A 16,548-nucleotide genomic window follows, 5' to 3' on the forward strand; every position below is an offset into this window, starting at 1 on the left:
ATCAAAGAGTGGGGAAGAAAGGTTGGGTTCTGACACATATCTTCACCTACAAACTTTCCTTTACAGAGACATCCACAACATATTGTGCAACAATAATCAAGTTTTCAGCTTGCTTTTATACATGTGGGCACAGATGTATCTCAATTGATTAACTCCCAATTGATATAAAATCAATATTCATCACCTGACAATGATCCAACGTCCTTTTTTTTGTACTGGGATGCCAGCCTAGATTAGTTACTCAAGCACCTCAATCTTCTGGTCCCACAGTGGGAATACTGCCAACAAAGTTAGCTGGAATGCGTTCATGCCTGATACTGGTCCCCCATCTTATTGAAAATGCTGAATTATTTCTTTAGATATTGAAGCATCTGAGTATTAACTACTGTGTAAATACCTCCAAATTGGAGCTGCCACAAATTTTAATACTTTAACTTAAAATGACAATTTTGTTCTTTTTACGATATTCAAAGAAGTTCTGAAAAACAAGCCTCAGAGCTCACTCAAACTATCCAGCAGAACTTGGAGGTATTGTCATCATTATTGCTTACTGCAAGGTAACATTCAACTATCTATAGGTATGTTTTATTTACTTTATTAATTTATATGACATCAGTTCAAAATATATGATCCTTGCATTAGGAACATTAATAAAATTTAAAACGGACTAAAGTTTCATGGGAAAAGCACGCCTTGATGCAGAACAGATAAAGATGCATTAAATGGTCTTCACGTGTTATGAATGATTTATGTTTGCAATACCTGTGTATAATTTATTTTTGGCTGGTGTTTGTCAAAGTTGAGTTTAGATAATTTCTCTTAAATATTACCTTTGCAACAGGAAACCGTTGCTAATGTTTGTTAACAATGTATTGATTTTGCACTATTGTTTCAATGTACACAATTTAGAACATAAGAACATAAGAAATAGGAGCAGGAGTAGGCCATCCAGCCCTTCGAGCCTGCCCCGCCATTCAATAGGATCATGGCTGATCTGTCATGGCTCAGTTCCACATTCCCGCCCTCTCCCCATAACCCTTAATCCCCTCGCTTATCAAAAACCCATCAACCCACGTCTTAAAAATATTTAGCAAGGCAACCTCCACCACTTCAACGGGCAGAGAATTCCAGAGATTCACCACCCTTTGAGTGAAGAAGTTCCTCCTCAACTCCGTTCTAAACAGCGCCCCCCTTTATCTTGAGGCTGTGCCCCAATAGAGAAAAAAAGTTTTTTTCTCCCTTCCACATCCTTAAACTGTATGCCCTTGAAATAGTAGAAATGCTTATAATTAAATTGTACTGTTGGAGTAGAACAAATGTGAGTAAAGCCAAATGGACATACCTGTCTAAGGATGCTATGGTGAATGGATATAGTATTCCGGTACTTGTTAGGTAGATGTGAATACAGAAATGATTTCTAAACATTTTAATGAAAATATAATCTCTTTTTGTTCTTCTTTGATTTTCCCTGCACTCCTAATTTTTGTTCTTGAAGATAACATATGCTTTCATAGGTTCTGGCAGGCAATCAGTATCTCAGCCAAGTGGCTGATTTTCATGTGGGGACTTTGATAATTGAAGGCTATATGACAATAAGAAAGCAGTTCGAGGAATACCACAGTGAAGCCTGATCAAATATATTATCATCCTTATCCTACATCTGCATGAATGAACTTTTCAAAAGACTAACTGTGCAGATCTAAAGAAACAGCAAGGTGGCATAGGGGTTAGCACTGCTGCCTCAGTGCTAGGGACCTGGGTTCGATTCCGGCCTGGGTGACTGTCTATGTGGGGTCTGCATGTTCTCCCTATGTCTGCGTAGGTTTTTTCCGGGTGCTCTGGTTTCCTCCCACAGTCCAAAGGTGTGCAGGTTGGGTGGATTGGCCATGCTTAATTGCCCCCTAGTGTGCCAAGATGCGTAGGTTCGGGGGATTAGCTGGGTAAATGTGTGGGGTTACAGGAATGGGGGGGTGTGGATGCAGACTTGATGGGCCAAGTGGCCTCCTTTTGCACTGTAGGCATTCAATAAAAAAATTCCTCAGCTCTAGGAATGTTGAAGAAAATTATAGCATTAACCACTGTTTTGGATCACCTCTACTAAAAATCCACACACTGAGCTGGGAACTTCATGGACTGTATAGTTTGGTATCAAAGGACACTATGAGCCAATTGGCAGCCTCTGTATTTTTATTTCTCATGTTCTCTTTAGTTATTTCTTTTCACTTTTTGCACCAATTTCGTTTTAATCTTCCTGCCCGAGTCAAGGAGGAAATATTTTCTGATTTGAAAAATGATATTTCAAGTGAAATTCTGTGGTCTCACACAGCAGAGAATGCTTTTAGATTTCATCTGTTCCTTCAAATTTAGAACTACAGCATTTGTATTTACCCTTCAACTCAGGTGACAAATAAGCTTCAACAGCTTGAGAATCAATTCTAAACAAAATATTTAAGTTTCCACAGCAACCTTTAAGAGGATTGTATGCAATTGTAATAAGATTGTTCCATCATGCAGCAAACTAATAGTTACTGAAAACTTGCGGCCGTGTATGTTACTTCAAAATTAAACTGCATGCCCTTCAAAAATATACTTACCTGTTCCCCTTCCTCTCCTGGATTAAGCAAGCCATGGTGATCTTTCAGAGCATTTTCCTCCATTAGAAATAACTGCAATCCTGTTTCATGCGGCCGCTTGGGTTTTTTTTTTGTCCAGCACAGTATGAGATGACTTCAAATAAGCACTTGCATAACTTGAAAGCACTGGAATTACTTTATTGAAAGCGTTACTTCCTGTCCACGCCTCCCTTATTAGCATAAGCCTTTAAATTTGTGCTTGAAGGTTTCAGCTGATCTCGGGAATAGTTCCAAACTGAAAAAACATTCTCTCAATCCTTCTAACTTTGAGAAGAGCAACGTTTTGGTGGCATGTTGGGGATTTGAGTATTTAATGGAAATGTGAGGAGATCATCTGGTTTCAGCTATACACCTGAAAATGCAGCAGATTCCAGCTTCTAATTTAGTACTTCCCACAGCTCATGTTGTTTCAACCACGTTTTTGTGACTGATTTAAACATTTAACGCTTGGTTGAAGATTCTGGGCATTCAGCAAGACAATCTCCAGTAATACAATCATCTGGTGAAAGGTCATAGTTCTGAATTATTAACCCCACTTTCCTCACTCCACAGAAGCTGCCTGCCTCACTGACAGTTTCCAGAATTTTACACTTTAATGCAATAAACAACTTTACTTGTTCTTCATACAAAGTTATATGCAAATATCACAGGTATGGAATGAGAATGAGGTTGAATTCACAAACAGAGAAAAAAGACAATTTTAAAATAGGCAGAAACAGAGGCTGAGTGCAAAGAAAATCATGCTGAGTGTGGGATATTAAACTAGTGGACAGCATTGTTTGTCATTTTTCCCAAAGATGCCTGATAATTATTATTTCAGGAAGGCAGTTCAGGTCTGGCTTTAAGTAACACCCAAAACAACCTGTTGGTTAAATACATCAAACAGTAACATTGATTTTTACACAGAATCAAAATGTTGTTGCTGCTGGAAATCTAAAATAAAATTCAGAAAGTACTGGAAATGTTCAGTAAGTCTGGCAACACTTGTGGAGAGAGAAACAAGAGTTAACATAAGAACATAAGAACTAGGAGCAGGACTAAGCCATTTGGCCCCTCGGGCCTACTCCGCCGTTCAATAAGATCATGGCTAATCTTTTCATGGGTTCAGCCCGACTTACCCAGCCGCTGACCATAACTTTTGATTCCTTTACTGTTCAAAAATTTATCTATCCTTGCCTTAAAAACATTCAATGAGGTAGCCTCAAATGCTTCACTGGGCAGGGAATTCCATAGATTCACAACCCTTTGTGTGAAGAAGCTCCTCCTCAACTGAGTCCTAAATCTGCTTCCCTTTATCTTGAGGCCGTGCCCACCCTAGTTCTATTTTCATCTGTCAGTGGAAGCAACTTCCCTGCTTCTTATCTATTCCCTTCATAATCTTATGTGTTTCTATAAGATCTCCCCTCATTCTTCTGAATTACAATGAGTATAGCGCCAGTCTACTCAATCTCTCCTCATAAACCAACTTTCTCAACTCCAGAATCAACTTATTGAATCTCCTCTGCACCTTCTCTAGTTTTAGTATATCCTTTCTCAAGTAAGGAGACCAAAACCATAGAAAGTTCTCCAGGTGTGGCCTCACCAGCACCCTATAAAGTTGCAACATAACCTCTCTGCTTTTAAACTCCATCCTTCTAGCAACGAAGGACAAAATTCCATTTGCCGTCTTAATTACCTGCTGCATCAGCAAACCAACTCCTTGTGATTCTTGCACATGGACACCCAGATCCCTCTCCACTGCAGCATGCTGCAATGTTTTACCATATAAATGATAGCCCATTTTGCTGTTATTACTACCAAAATGGATGACCTCACATTTACCAATATTGTACTCCATCTGCCAAACCCTCGCCCACTCGCTTAGACTATCTATATCCCTTTGCAGACTTTCAGCATCCTTTGCACACTTTGCTCTGCCACTCACCTTAGTGTCATCTGTGAACTTTGACACACTATACTTGGCCCCCAACACCAAATCATCTATGCAAATAGTAAACATTTGCGGTCCCAACACTGGTCCCTGAGGCACACCACTAGTCACTGATCACCAAGCAGAAAAACACACATTTACCCTCACTCTTTGCTTTTTGTTAGTTAACCATTCCTCTATCTATGCTAATACATTACCCATAACATCATGCACCTTTATCTTAAGTAACAGTCTTTGGTGCAGCACCTTGTCAAATGCCTTCTGGAAATCCAGATAAACCACATCCACCGATTCCCTATTGTCCACTGCACATGTAATGTTCTCAAAGAATTCCACCAAATTAGTCAAACATGACCTTCCCTTCATGAACCCATGCTGCATCTTACCAATGAAATAATTTATATCCAGATGTCTTGCTATTTCTTCCTTGATGATATATTCAAGCATTTACCCTACTACAGAAGTTAAGCTAACTGGCCTATGGTTACCCACCTTTTGTCTATCTCCTTTTTTAAACAATGGCATTATATTTGCTGTTTTCTAATCTGCGGGAACCATCCCAGGGTCCAGAGAATTTTGGGAAATTACCATTAGTGCATTTGCTCTTTCCCTCGCCATCTCTTTTAGTACCCTGGGATGCATTCCATCAGGATCAGGAGACTTGTCTAACTTACGCCCCATTAACTTGGTCAACACTATTTCTTTCGTGATAATGATAGTTTCTAGGTCTTCACTTGCTATAGAATTCCTGTCATCAATTTTTGGCATGTTAATTGTGTCTTCCACTGTGAAGACCGACACAAAATACCTGTTCAATGCCTCAGTCATTTTCTCATTTCCAATTATTACATCCCCCTTCTCATCCTCTAAAGGACCAATGTTTACTTTAGCCACTCTTTGTTTTATTTATTTGTAGAAACTTTTGCTATCTATTTTTATATTCTGAGCTAGTTTACTCTCATAATCCATCTTACTTTTCTTTATAGCTTTCTGTTAACTTTAAAGATTTCCCAATCCTCTAGGTTCCCACTAAGCTTTGCCACTTTGTATGCATTTTCCTTCAATTTGATACCCTCTTTTAGTTCCTTAAGCTTTTCTACAGTCCTTCCTTATCACTGGTATATAAGTTTGCTGAGCATTGTGAAAAATCACTTTGAAAGTCCTCCACCATTCCTCAATTGTCCCATCATAAACTTTTTGCTCCCAGTCTACCTTAGTCAATGCCTCCCTCATACCTTTGTAGTCTCCTTAGTTTAAGTACAAGACCCTGGTATTGGATTTTATCTTCTCACGCTCTCTCTTTGCATTTTAAATTCAACCATATTGTTTTAGGTCATCAACATTTTAGATTAATGACCTATACCATCAGTACTGGACATTCGGTTCTATAAGGTATGATTGTTTTATTTCTAAACTTCTTGTCAGTGGTATTGAATTCTAGTATCAGGCCCTTCATTTTAGTTTTACCATAATAAGTAGACTAAGTTAAGGTCATTATAAAGTGCCTTATATATGCAGTAAGAATTCACAAGGTGCCTGGAACAATATATGCAAAGCCATTATAAATTGCAAAGGTATCATAAACTGTATATCCACAAATGAATTAAGTATTATAAGCTTAAGAAGTATTTTCAACCCTATCTTGTGCACCTTGGCCAACTTCATTCTGGATGCAGCATGATGGGAAACACAGTGCTAGACAGGCTAAATTGTGTTAATACAATGGAGCACAGAAAGGCAGCTTCTCTTATTTGTTTTTGGATACACGAAAGGCAAGTTTAATCACAGGCTTGGTATGGAAGGAAGTGGATTCTTTCATGGGTACCAAGGCTGGAGCTGTCTCCCAAGCTGATAAAGGAAGCCCAGCTTCCAGCAAAAGAGTGACTTCTTTCATCAATTAAAAATCACAGGTGTTAATAATGGCTTTGGTTACTGGTAAAAACACGGGAGAGGTTTCTTAGATAAAGGGGAAGGAACCTACATGGGCAATAAGCTGATAAGCTCCTATTCCTGTTGACAGGTAGAATGTTATTGGGTCAGTTAATAATGTTGAATATTGTGATTGGGCCCTGCAGTCTGATTGACAAGGCTGGATGGGATATTGAAATGTTAAGAATAATACAATAACTTTACCGGGTAATATTAGGTCAGAGAGCACAGTCAATCCTAATGTCTCTCTCCTGATGCATGCATGAGCAAATAAATTATTTTTTGTTCTTCAAATATATGCTGTCTTTCGCAGTCTATATATTGGTTGAGTGACGTTCAACAAATACAGGCACCCCAAGGGGAACACCCTTCAGAAAATTTCTCTTAAAATTTGGCGCTGCAAACATGGTACTCACTGGTGACCAATGGTGAGACATGTTCCCAAAAGGTGGGTGAGTACTTTCTTTAAATAGCACCCAGTATCTAGAGGGGCTACACATCTAGCAGCTGGAAGCCATAAGTTGAGTATCTTGGACTGGGGAAGAGGTGCGAAAGCAATGTATTTGTAAAGAGCCCATGCTTAACTTAGAGGAGCTGGGGATGGATTCTCAGATCTCCCATGGAGTGGAGCTGAAAAAGCCACGAGGGTAGAAGGGGAGTTTGCAGAGAAGCTACGCTTAAACATAGGGGGCTGGGTCCGGACCCTTGGACACTCCTATGCAGCGGAGCCAAAGAGGCTGAGTAGCTAGTGAAGCATCGAGTGGCTAGAATGTGCGTACAGACAGCGGCTGGCTCGGGCACAAGGAACTCACAGGGTGGTTTTCCAGTTGTAAGAATAAGACCATGTGAGAGAATTGGCAGGGAGAGGTCCCAGGGGTACAGGTTTCCTGTGAGAGACTTGTGTGAGAGAAAGAGAGAGGCAGGTTAAATTGGTTGGTCTAATGTGTTGTAGACCAAAGAGGGGAGTAAAGGGTTAAAAGCAGGTACAGGCTCTCTGTGTATGGCACAGAGAGAGAGGATGTAATTATGCGACGCATGGTCGTTTTCAAGAATAGGAATCTGACGGAGATTTGAGCTCTGCCATGTTGGGAAAGGAAAATCAATTTCAAGATGGTGTTGTTATGTCTGAAAAGTTGTAAGGAGAGTTAACCATTTAGGCACACAGTTGATTTGATTTTATATTTGCCTGTATTGGTTATGGAGGCAGCGATGTAGAAACAATTAATCATGCAAATGTTGAGCTAAACTGGAGAGATTGTAAGTAAGTGTTGAAGTTTTAATTTAGTAAGGATATTTAAAAGTGATAAAAATAAATTTAATTTTGGATTGATCAGGATCAAGCTTGTTGTCACTTACGAAAATGTATACTTGATGGAACTGACAATGAAAAGATAAATGGAAAGAATTATTCTGGAGTGTTTGAAGTGATAATGTCAATCGGAGCGAATTTACTCTGCCCCTGCTGAAACAAGCAGGGAATTAACCCATTCTGTCCCAGACAGGATGGATCTTTGTGTTATAAGACTTGAAGTAGTTTAACACATAAAATCAAAAATCTAATAAAAGGGGAGTTACATTAGGTAGAATGGGAGTGTGTGTTTATTGCTGGGAATTATTATATTGCCATAATGCATTCCAGTTAAAATATGTGACACGGATATGCCAAGTAGTGAATCAACCACAAAACTGGAGGAGGAGTTTTGAACACAAAGCACACCCTGTTGAAAATTTTGAACATGGGAACTATAATAGATGCCAGACAGACTATAACACCAAATTGACAGATCAATATAATTAAAGATGAGGGAAATAATTCAATGGAATAAATGAGAAAGGAAAATGAACAGAATAACAAAAGATATGTTATAGAGGAGCTGATAGCAAACAGAGGAGCACAGAATCAAAAGTGAGGTTCATTGGACACAAGGAAGACATTTAAAGGGATTCTAGAAAGCAGAATGCAGTTTAGGTGATGGCTATAGATGAAGGAACAAAGTTTCCTTAAAGGAAAGAAAAGACAAGGTGGGCACTAATGGGCAGTTGAAAGCCCAAAACGCTGTTTTCTGAGTTTAGGATAATTCTGACATAAGAAAATGTGGTGTAAGCAAATTACCTTAATAAAATGATGGTATTTGAGACAAGAACGAACAGTTGAAATAAGTTATGGCCTGGGATCAAATTGAAAGATTTGATCTCTGTTTCAAAGATGTTCTTAGTTGTAGTATTCTGGGGGAAAAAAAAGATAGTTTCCAGAGGACCGGGGGGGAGGTTATTTGCATACAAAGGCTTTTCAGCAGAAAAGGGGTAAGACAAATATTGAAGACTTTTTAACTATTGTAGGAATTTTGTGGAAGATTATGTCCGAGTGGTCAAGCCCTTACAGGACTTGATAAAGGGAGGAAAGGCTAGTCAGGAAAAGATAGAGTGGGGAGATGCAGAAGTACAGGCTTTTTCAGATTTGAAGCAGACTTTAGTGACAGCCCCAGCTTTGGTCACCAAACTATTCCACATTTTCTGTGAGGAAAATGATGGGGTCTTACTCAAGGCAGCTGTAATTGCTCAGCAGCATGGGGACAGATTGAGACTGATGGGGTGTTACTCCACTCAGTTACTCAGTTGCCAGAGGGATGCATCGGTGTGTGAGGGCACTAGCTTGTGACTCGTGGACGGTCAATGTTTCAGAGCCCCTCACCTTGATGGGAAAAAAATGATCCTCCATAGCCTGCATACTCAGGAACGTACTCCAGGCAGCCACTTTAGAAGCAGCAAGATCAGATAAAAGTTCAAGCTCACAGGAAAATTGAGAATGAAGTGCAGCAAGAAAACCATTTGCCAACCAGGCAGCAAAGGCCTTAGTAAAACAGGATTGGGAGTGGGCACAGCCTGAAGGGTTAGCAACTGTAGCAGTTGAGGACAGTCCAGATATTGATGTAAAACAACTGCAGGAACAAGCATATGAAGAGGAAAAGGAACAATGGAAAAAAGATGGAGGATGGTAAGGTCATGATGGAACATAGAGGAGAAAAGGGAAAATAATAGTTTGCTGCTGAAAATTTATCACGGAATAGCACACATGAGCAGGGATAGAGTGCTTGATTTATTGAAGAAATGTTACTGTTGTCAGAAATGTCTGCAGTGCACCCTAGTGGTACCAGGACATCACTGAAAGATTAAAATGGGAAGTCAACTCAAACCCAAAGGACCCTGGGAGAATTTACAGATGGATGTTACAGGGGCGTTACCACAGGTACAGGGAAAGCGTACTGTTTAGTAATTGTAGACCAGTTTACTCGATGGGTTGAAGCTTTCTCATGTAAAGATGCCACAGCTACGGCAGTAGCTGTGATAATACCAAATGAGGTAATTCCAGGTGGAGATTGCCTCTTCAGCTGGATTCTGATCAGGGAACTCATTTCACAGGGAGAGTTTTAAAAGAGGGATCTGTCGTATGTTGGGAACAAAGTAGAGGTTCCACATACCACGTCACCCTCAGAGTTGAGGAATGGTGGAGAAGATGAATTGAATGTGGAGGAATCTAATAGACCATCTACATTTTCTTGAAAAGCAGGTGATCACGCAACAATAGCACCGAGATTGGACGAAATTGACAGGAGAGAGTACTCCTAAATTGCCTTCACCGGGAGATAAAGTAATGGTGAAACTCATGACAGACAAAAAGGGACTAGGAACTGGCTGGGAAGGACCTTTTGATGAAGTGGTTACAGGGCAGACATGCGGCCTAATTGATAAGAAGTGCGGCCCACGCTGGAGACACTGGACTCAGTTAAAGTCGTATCCTGGTGGTAAGCCCCAAGATCGCGAACCTGACCCAGCGATTGAATGATTTATTATAATAGTAGAAGTAGAGAGAATCTGATTAGGTCACATTTATTCTGATTGCTAAATTTAAGATCATGAGGCCATCTGGATTGTATTACAGATTATATGCTAGCAAAGACACCCAGAGCTCTACAATGAAGACTACAATCAAGGCACAGCTCCAATCAATATTGACCAGACATCCCCCAACGCAGATCAAGTTACGTCGCAAGCACATACAAAGTGTGGCACAGTGAATGTGCAAATTTTGTAAACAAGCAGTATTATTACCTGACATTGATCAACAATTGTGTTTGATTGTAAGATAGAAGTTGTAGAGACTGTTTTAATGAATGCATGTGATTATATCTTTTCAGCATTGAACGTACAGATTTTGACTCAGGTGGGACCAGCAACTGAAGTTCTTCAACGTTCCCTTTGGAAGATATGTGTTAATACTTACTCATATATGGTACACAGATGTGCTAGATTGACTAGTCAGGCTAAGTGTTGGGTATGTTCGCACATCCCCATACATGCAGGAGGGGGAATCAGTAGAGAGTAAAGGAACAATTACTTAATAGTAGTCTTCTGCAGGGAAGGTCGGTCATTATATAACTATCTATAACCTAGGGGAACCAGTTCCTAGTTTAGTTTTAAAACAGCCAACACCAAAACCAAAAGGGATATATTGTGCTAGAAACATGGAAGGCCAAGGGAAAAACTTGGGCATGAGTGAATGTGAACAGATGGTAGATCAAACCACCCAGCTATGTCTGTGTCCACCAAGTAATGACTAATCGTGTAATATTTATTATTGCTTTAAAGGAGGCAACACATACCCAACTCTCAATGGAACATATTGGATTTGAGGGATGGGGCATACCCTTGGCTCCCTGTTGGATGGAAGAGTCATGTTACCTTTGATTTGTAATAAATTCCATCCCTTGCCAAGACATCAACGAGCTATTACAGATACAGAACAGTTCTTTGGCATATTGTTTCCCCAATATGGTGTAGCTAAAGCAATACTTGAAATTCTGGTTCTATACTCCATTTTGGAACGAGTCACCAATGTTACAGCAATTGCCTTTGCAAAGTTACTGATGAGAAGTAGTCACGCGCAGTGGTACTTCAACACAGATTGGCATTGGATTAAGTCTTGGCAGCAAGGGGTGGAACTTGTGCAGTGATTGGATCAGGTGATTGGTTGCAAGGCCATACCAGATAGTTCGGAAAACATAACTAATCTGGTTAATCATAACAGGAAAGAGGTGGAGAAACGCAAAGACCCTGAACTATTTATCTTAGGTGGTTGGCTCTCAGGCTGGCTGGGCTCCTTGGGAACAGCAATCCTCACAAGGGATTGCAATATTCTTCATGATCTTGGCACTGATGGTGCTTGTCAATGTAGTAAAGTGCAATTGTACAAGATTGTCTAAGTCCACAGAAGGGATGGTATCAGTGATAGGTTTTAAGTTGAGCAAGCAAGGATACAAAGGGGCAAGTCATCCTTCAGGACATAAGAATAAGTGTTGGGACACTTATATTTAGTGGCCTTATCTTGGTCTATATCCAAGGGCAAAAAGCAGGGACTGATTGGGGGAGGTGGGTAGTAAAGAATTCCAGTATCAGGTCCTTCATTTTACCATAATAAATAGACTCAGTTAACGTAATTATAAAGTGCCTTATATATGTAGTAATAATTCACAATGTGGCTGGAACAATATATGCAAAGCTATTATAACTGCAAAGGTATTATAAACTATATATATAAATTAACAAAGCATTATAAGTTTAAACTGTATTTTCAACCCTATCTTGTGCGCCTTGGCCAACTTCATTCTGAATGCAGCATGATGGAAAATGCAGTGGTAGACAGGCCAAATTCTGTTAATACAGTGGAGCACAGAAAGGCAGCTTCTCTTATCTGTTTTTGGATATGCGAAAGGCAAGTTTAATCATAGGCTTGGTATGTAAGGGAGCGGATTCATTCATGGGTAGCGAGGCTGGAGCAGTCTCTCAAGCTGATAAAGACCCAGATTCCAGCAAAAGAGTGACTCCTTTCATGAATTAAAAATCACACATGTTAATAATGCCTTGGTTACTGGTAATGAGGTGGGTGAGGTTTCTCAGATAAAGGGGAAGGAACCTATATGGGCAATAAGCTAATAAGCTCCTATTCCTGTTGACAAGTAGAACAATATTGCCTAAGGTAATGATGTTGAATATTGTGATTGGGCCGTCCAGTCTGATTGACAAGGCTAGGCAGGATATTGAAATGTTAAGAATAGTATAAGTTTACCGGGTAATATTAGGTCAGAGAGCACAGTCAACCCTAAATGACTGAGTGTCTCACCTGATGCATGCATTAGCAAATAAATTCCTTTTCATTCTTTAAATATATGCTGTCTTTCGCAGTCTATATATTGGTTGAGTGAGGTTTAACAAATACAGGGTACCCCCAAGGGCAGCACCCTTCAATCATCCATGCCTTCTGAGATTTATGACAATAAATGTTTTTGCAATGTTTTGCCAATGTTTTGCTGAAGTCACTCTGCAGAATGCTGTGGCACACTGCTCCACGGAGTTGGGACATGGATTTGAACCTATATATTCCATGTGATGAGTTTTCCTACTTCAATCATGCCACAATGGATATTAACAAATATAAGCCAGGCACAACCATACACGGGGAGAAAAGGGAAACACTGCTGAAGTTCTATTGAATAGTTGTTTCATTCTTTTTTAGCAGCGCCCTTACTCTGTGAATCCTAAGTGAATGTCACCAGCACATCACTTTATGCTAAATAGCAAAATTTTACAGACAAGTTGGCTAGAATTATAAACATGCTTAGTGAGTTTGTTCCTACTGTTTTTGCTTTTAGAATTTGAATTTCTGTTTCTATTTGGATACTATTATTAATAATATTGTAGTTGCTATGACTGTAACAAAGAATGCGGTAACTCCATTGCATGTAGCAGAGTGTAGACAGTTGTTATTCAGGAGGTAGCCATGATGTGGAGATGCCAGCATTGGACTGGGGTAGACTTAGTAAGAAGTTTCTCAACACCAGGTTAAAGTCCAACAGGGTTATTTGGAATCATGAGCTTTCAGAGCGCTGCTTCTTCCTCAGGCTCCTGATGAAGGGGCAGTGTCCGAAAGCTCATGATACCAAAGAAACCTGTGCTAATTATTCCATTCTGGATAATAATAATAATATACAGTATCTTTCTACGATTACAATCCTCCCTTAAAGTAAGTGAAGTTTATGTATTAGTCATAAGTAAAGCTTACATTAATACTGCAATGACGTTACTGTGAAATTCCTCTAGTCACCACAGTCTGGCACCTGTTCGGGTCAATTCACCGAACCAGCATGTCTTTTAGACTGTGGGAGTCTTACCTCACTGACAAAGTGTAATGGTGGGAATCAACTAATTTCCACATTGACTCAGGAATGATCAAAATGGGACAGCAGTTAAGGGCAAATGATAGATATACAACCGTTAAAAAAAATAAAGTTTAACTTGCATTTATATAGCACTTTCTGAATCACCAGACATCTCAAAGTGCTTTTGATTAATTTTGAAATTAATTAATGAGCAGAAATGTTTCATCCCAGAGGGTTGTGAGTCTCTGGAACTTTTTCTCAGAGGGCAGTGGAAGCAGTCTTTGAATACTTTTAAGGCAGAGATCGAGAAATTTTTACATATAAAGATGGAAACTTCGAAAATAGAGGCAGGAGTAGGCCATGTGGCCCTTGGTTAACAAGGGGGTGAAAAGTTATTTGTGATAGGCAGAAATTGGGGTTGAGGTTACAATCAGATCAACTTTGATCTTATTGAATGGTGGAGCAGCCTTAAGGGGATGAATACTCTACTGCTGCTCCTAATTCGTATGTATATTCATAAAGTGAGATATATGACAGCCAATTTGCACACAGCAAGCTCCCACACACAGCAACGTGATAATGACCAAATGACTCCCCAGCTCTTCCTCATAACAGTGCGATGGGACCTCATAACATCCACCCATGACTGTAGTTGGGTCTTGGTCTTATTGCACTTAGTCTGAAAAACAGCACCCCTGACAGTGAAGTGCTCCCTCAGTACTGCACTGGAATGCCAACCTTCATTTTTGTGTTCAAGACCTGGAGTGGGATTTGAATGCACAACCTTTGGATGCAGAGGCGAGGATATCACCAACTGAGCCATAGTTGACATTTATTGTCAATAACCCTTTAACAATCATTATTTGTGGGTTTTTTTTACTTGGGTAGCTAAACATAGAAGCAAAGTTTTTTTTCACAGAATTAAACATTAACAGCTAATTCTTGGGACATTGATATCCTTTGCTAAACAAGATGGCGCCGGAGTGTGGTGACTTCTTGTGATCTGTGCCCAGAAGACCATCTGATTCTATCTTTTAGTCTTGTTCCATGCTTTTAAAACTCTAACTCTTATGAACTGTACACCCTAGCTATGACTGTAACATTACATTCTGCACCCTCTCTTTTCCTCCTCTACGAACAGCATGCTTTATCTGTATAGCGCACAAGAAATAACGTTTTTCAGTGTATACTAATACATGTGATAATAAATCAAATCAAATCAAATTGACTCCGCTTTAAAACAATAATGCCCTGCAGCTGCTTAATTCTTTAGAAGCAGTCATTCACACAGAAGTGCAAATTTGGATGATTCTTTTAAATTTGGCCATGCTAAATTGACCCTAGTGTCAGGGGATTCACAGGGTAAATATGTGGGGTTTTCTGATCCTGCCGGCTGTGCTCCAAGAAAGAAGAAATAAAGTCCATTATTTTAGTGGCTCCAAGTTCAAAAGATATTTTTAGGCTGGCAACACACTGTGGGGGAAGTCTGACAGAATCAAATGCCTTTCAGGCACTCGAATGGCCACAGCTGAGGCTTCCCTTTGACTGAGATCCCCAGCAACAGAATTCCTGCCCAAAACACTTATTTATTCGTCACAAGTAAGGCTTACATTAACACTGCATGAATGCAATCCTGGCTGGCATCTCTTCATGCCACCAGTGCCTGCAGCATCATGGTGGGATCCCAAACCAATGGTGAGCAGGATAAGGATTGTGGAATGGGGTCACATCAGGTGGGAACAGGAGATCGGAGTCAACTGCAGTGGATGGCTTTCAGCAGCCGCACCCCTTAGCCACCTGACAGGAGTTGCACTTCTGTGTGAATGACTCCTTCTAAAAAATTAAGCAGCTGCAGAGCATTACTGTTTTAAAACAGGTTCAATTTGATTTGATTTGATTTATTATTTTCACATGTATTAGTATACACTGAAATGTATTATTTTTCGTGCGCTATACAAAGCATGCAGTTCGTAGGACTTGCACTTCCGAAGGCAAGGATAAGCCATATACCCACTACTTAAACTTGGAGCTGCCACTAATTGTGGATAATCGTGGATAATTGGTATCAATTGATTCATTAATGAGCCTAAGTAACATCCTGTTGCTGCAGTTGGGAATCCCACATCAGCCGTTCCTGCCCGCTGACTTACTCGCTGGAGGATTTGCTGGCACCAGGAAACTGACACGGGGCCTTTCCATTAAATGGGCCTGAGCACCTTGATTATCATTGCGGTGTGATGCATTGAATCCAGCCCATAAACTACTTATTCATGTCCCTCAGAGAATATTTATATGTGGCAGTGAAGACTAACATATACACTATAACATCCATTATAGTGACTGAGAAGTTACATTGTTTCAGAGGAGGAATTGGATGCTGCACGTGGACATGGTGGACATCTCCACTGAGGCCTTTACAAAAACAAACTTTTAAAGAGAATTTCTTGGAGACATTGGAGTGTTTTTTTATTTCTTCCTGAAAATTAAACAGGGAATTAGTCTTTGAATTTGCCATGCCAAAAGGAATCTTGTCCATTTGCAATACATACAGAGAAATTATGGGCACATTATAAGAGAAGCAGCTCTTTACCATTACTACCCATTTGCTCAGGGCATGGATTATTATAGGGAAGGCCATGAAATATAAGAAACTTTTAAAAAGATCAACTAATTTAGTATCTCTTTCCTCAAAATTGCAGAAGTACTTAGTGCTGTTAAAATGTGGGCACCTCCGAGATATTGGTCATTAAGAAGCAGAGTGACATTATTTGCTAGGTAATCACTGACACTAACACAGCAATCGAGCAGACATCCTTTACAGAGGTTAAAGAGGTTTACAGCA

The 16,548-nt window shown here is 39.9% G+C and overlaps 1 protein-coding gene across 8 annotated transcripts in view; it reads right to left on the reverse strand.

Moving 5' to 3' along the window:
* The window catches only part of LOC145340996 (putative cation-transporting ATPase 13A4), an 85,333-nt gene extending 82,596 nt beyond the window's left edge, over positions 1–2,737 (reverse strand). For all 8 annotated transcript variants that reach the window (XM_080185645.1, XM_080185646.1, XM_080185644.1 and 5 more), the window contains exon 1: positions 2,595–2,737. In XM_080185645.1, coding sequence (XP_080041771.1) covers positions 2,595–2,657 — 63 coding nt within the window. In that variant the 5' untranslated portion in view covers positions 2,658–2,737. The remainder of the gene's footprint in view (positions 1–2,594) is intronic.
* Positions 2,738–16,548: the final 13,811 nt, after the last annotated feature.

The sequence above is a fragment of the Carcharhinus amblyrhynchos genome, chromosome 3 (assembly GCF_965287045.1).
Source record: "Carcharhinus amblyrhynchos chromosome 3, sCarAmb.v2.hapA, whole genome shotgun sequence".
In the NCBI taxonomy this organism is placed as follows: Eukaryota; Metazoa; Chordata; class Chondrichthyes; order Carcharhiniformes; family Carcharhinidae; genus Carcharhinus; species Carcharhinus amblyrhynchos.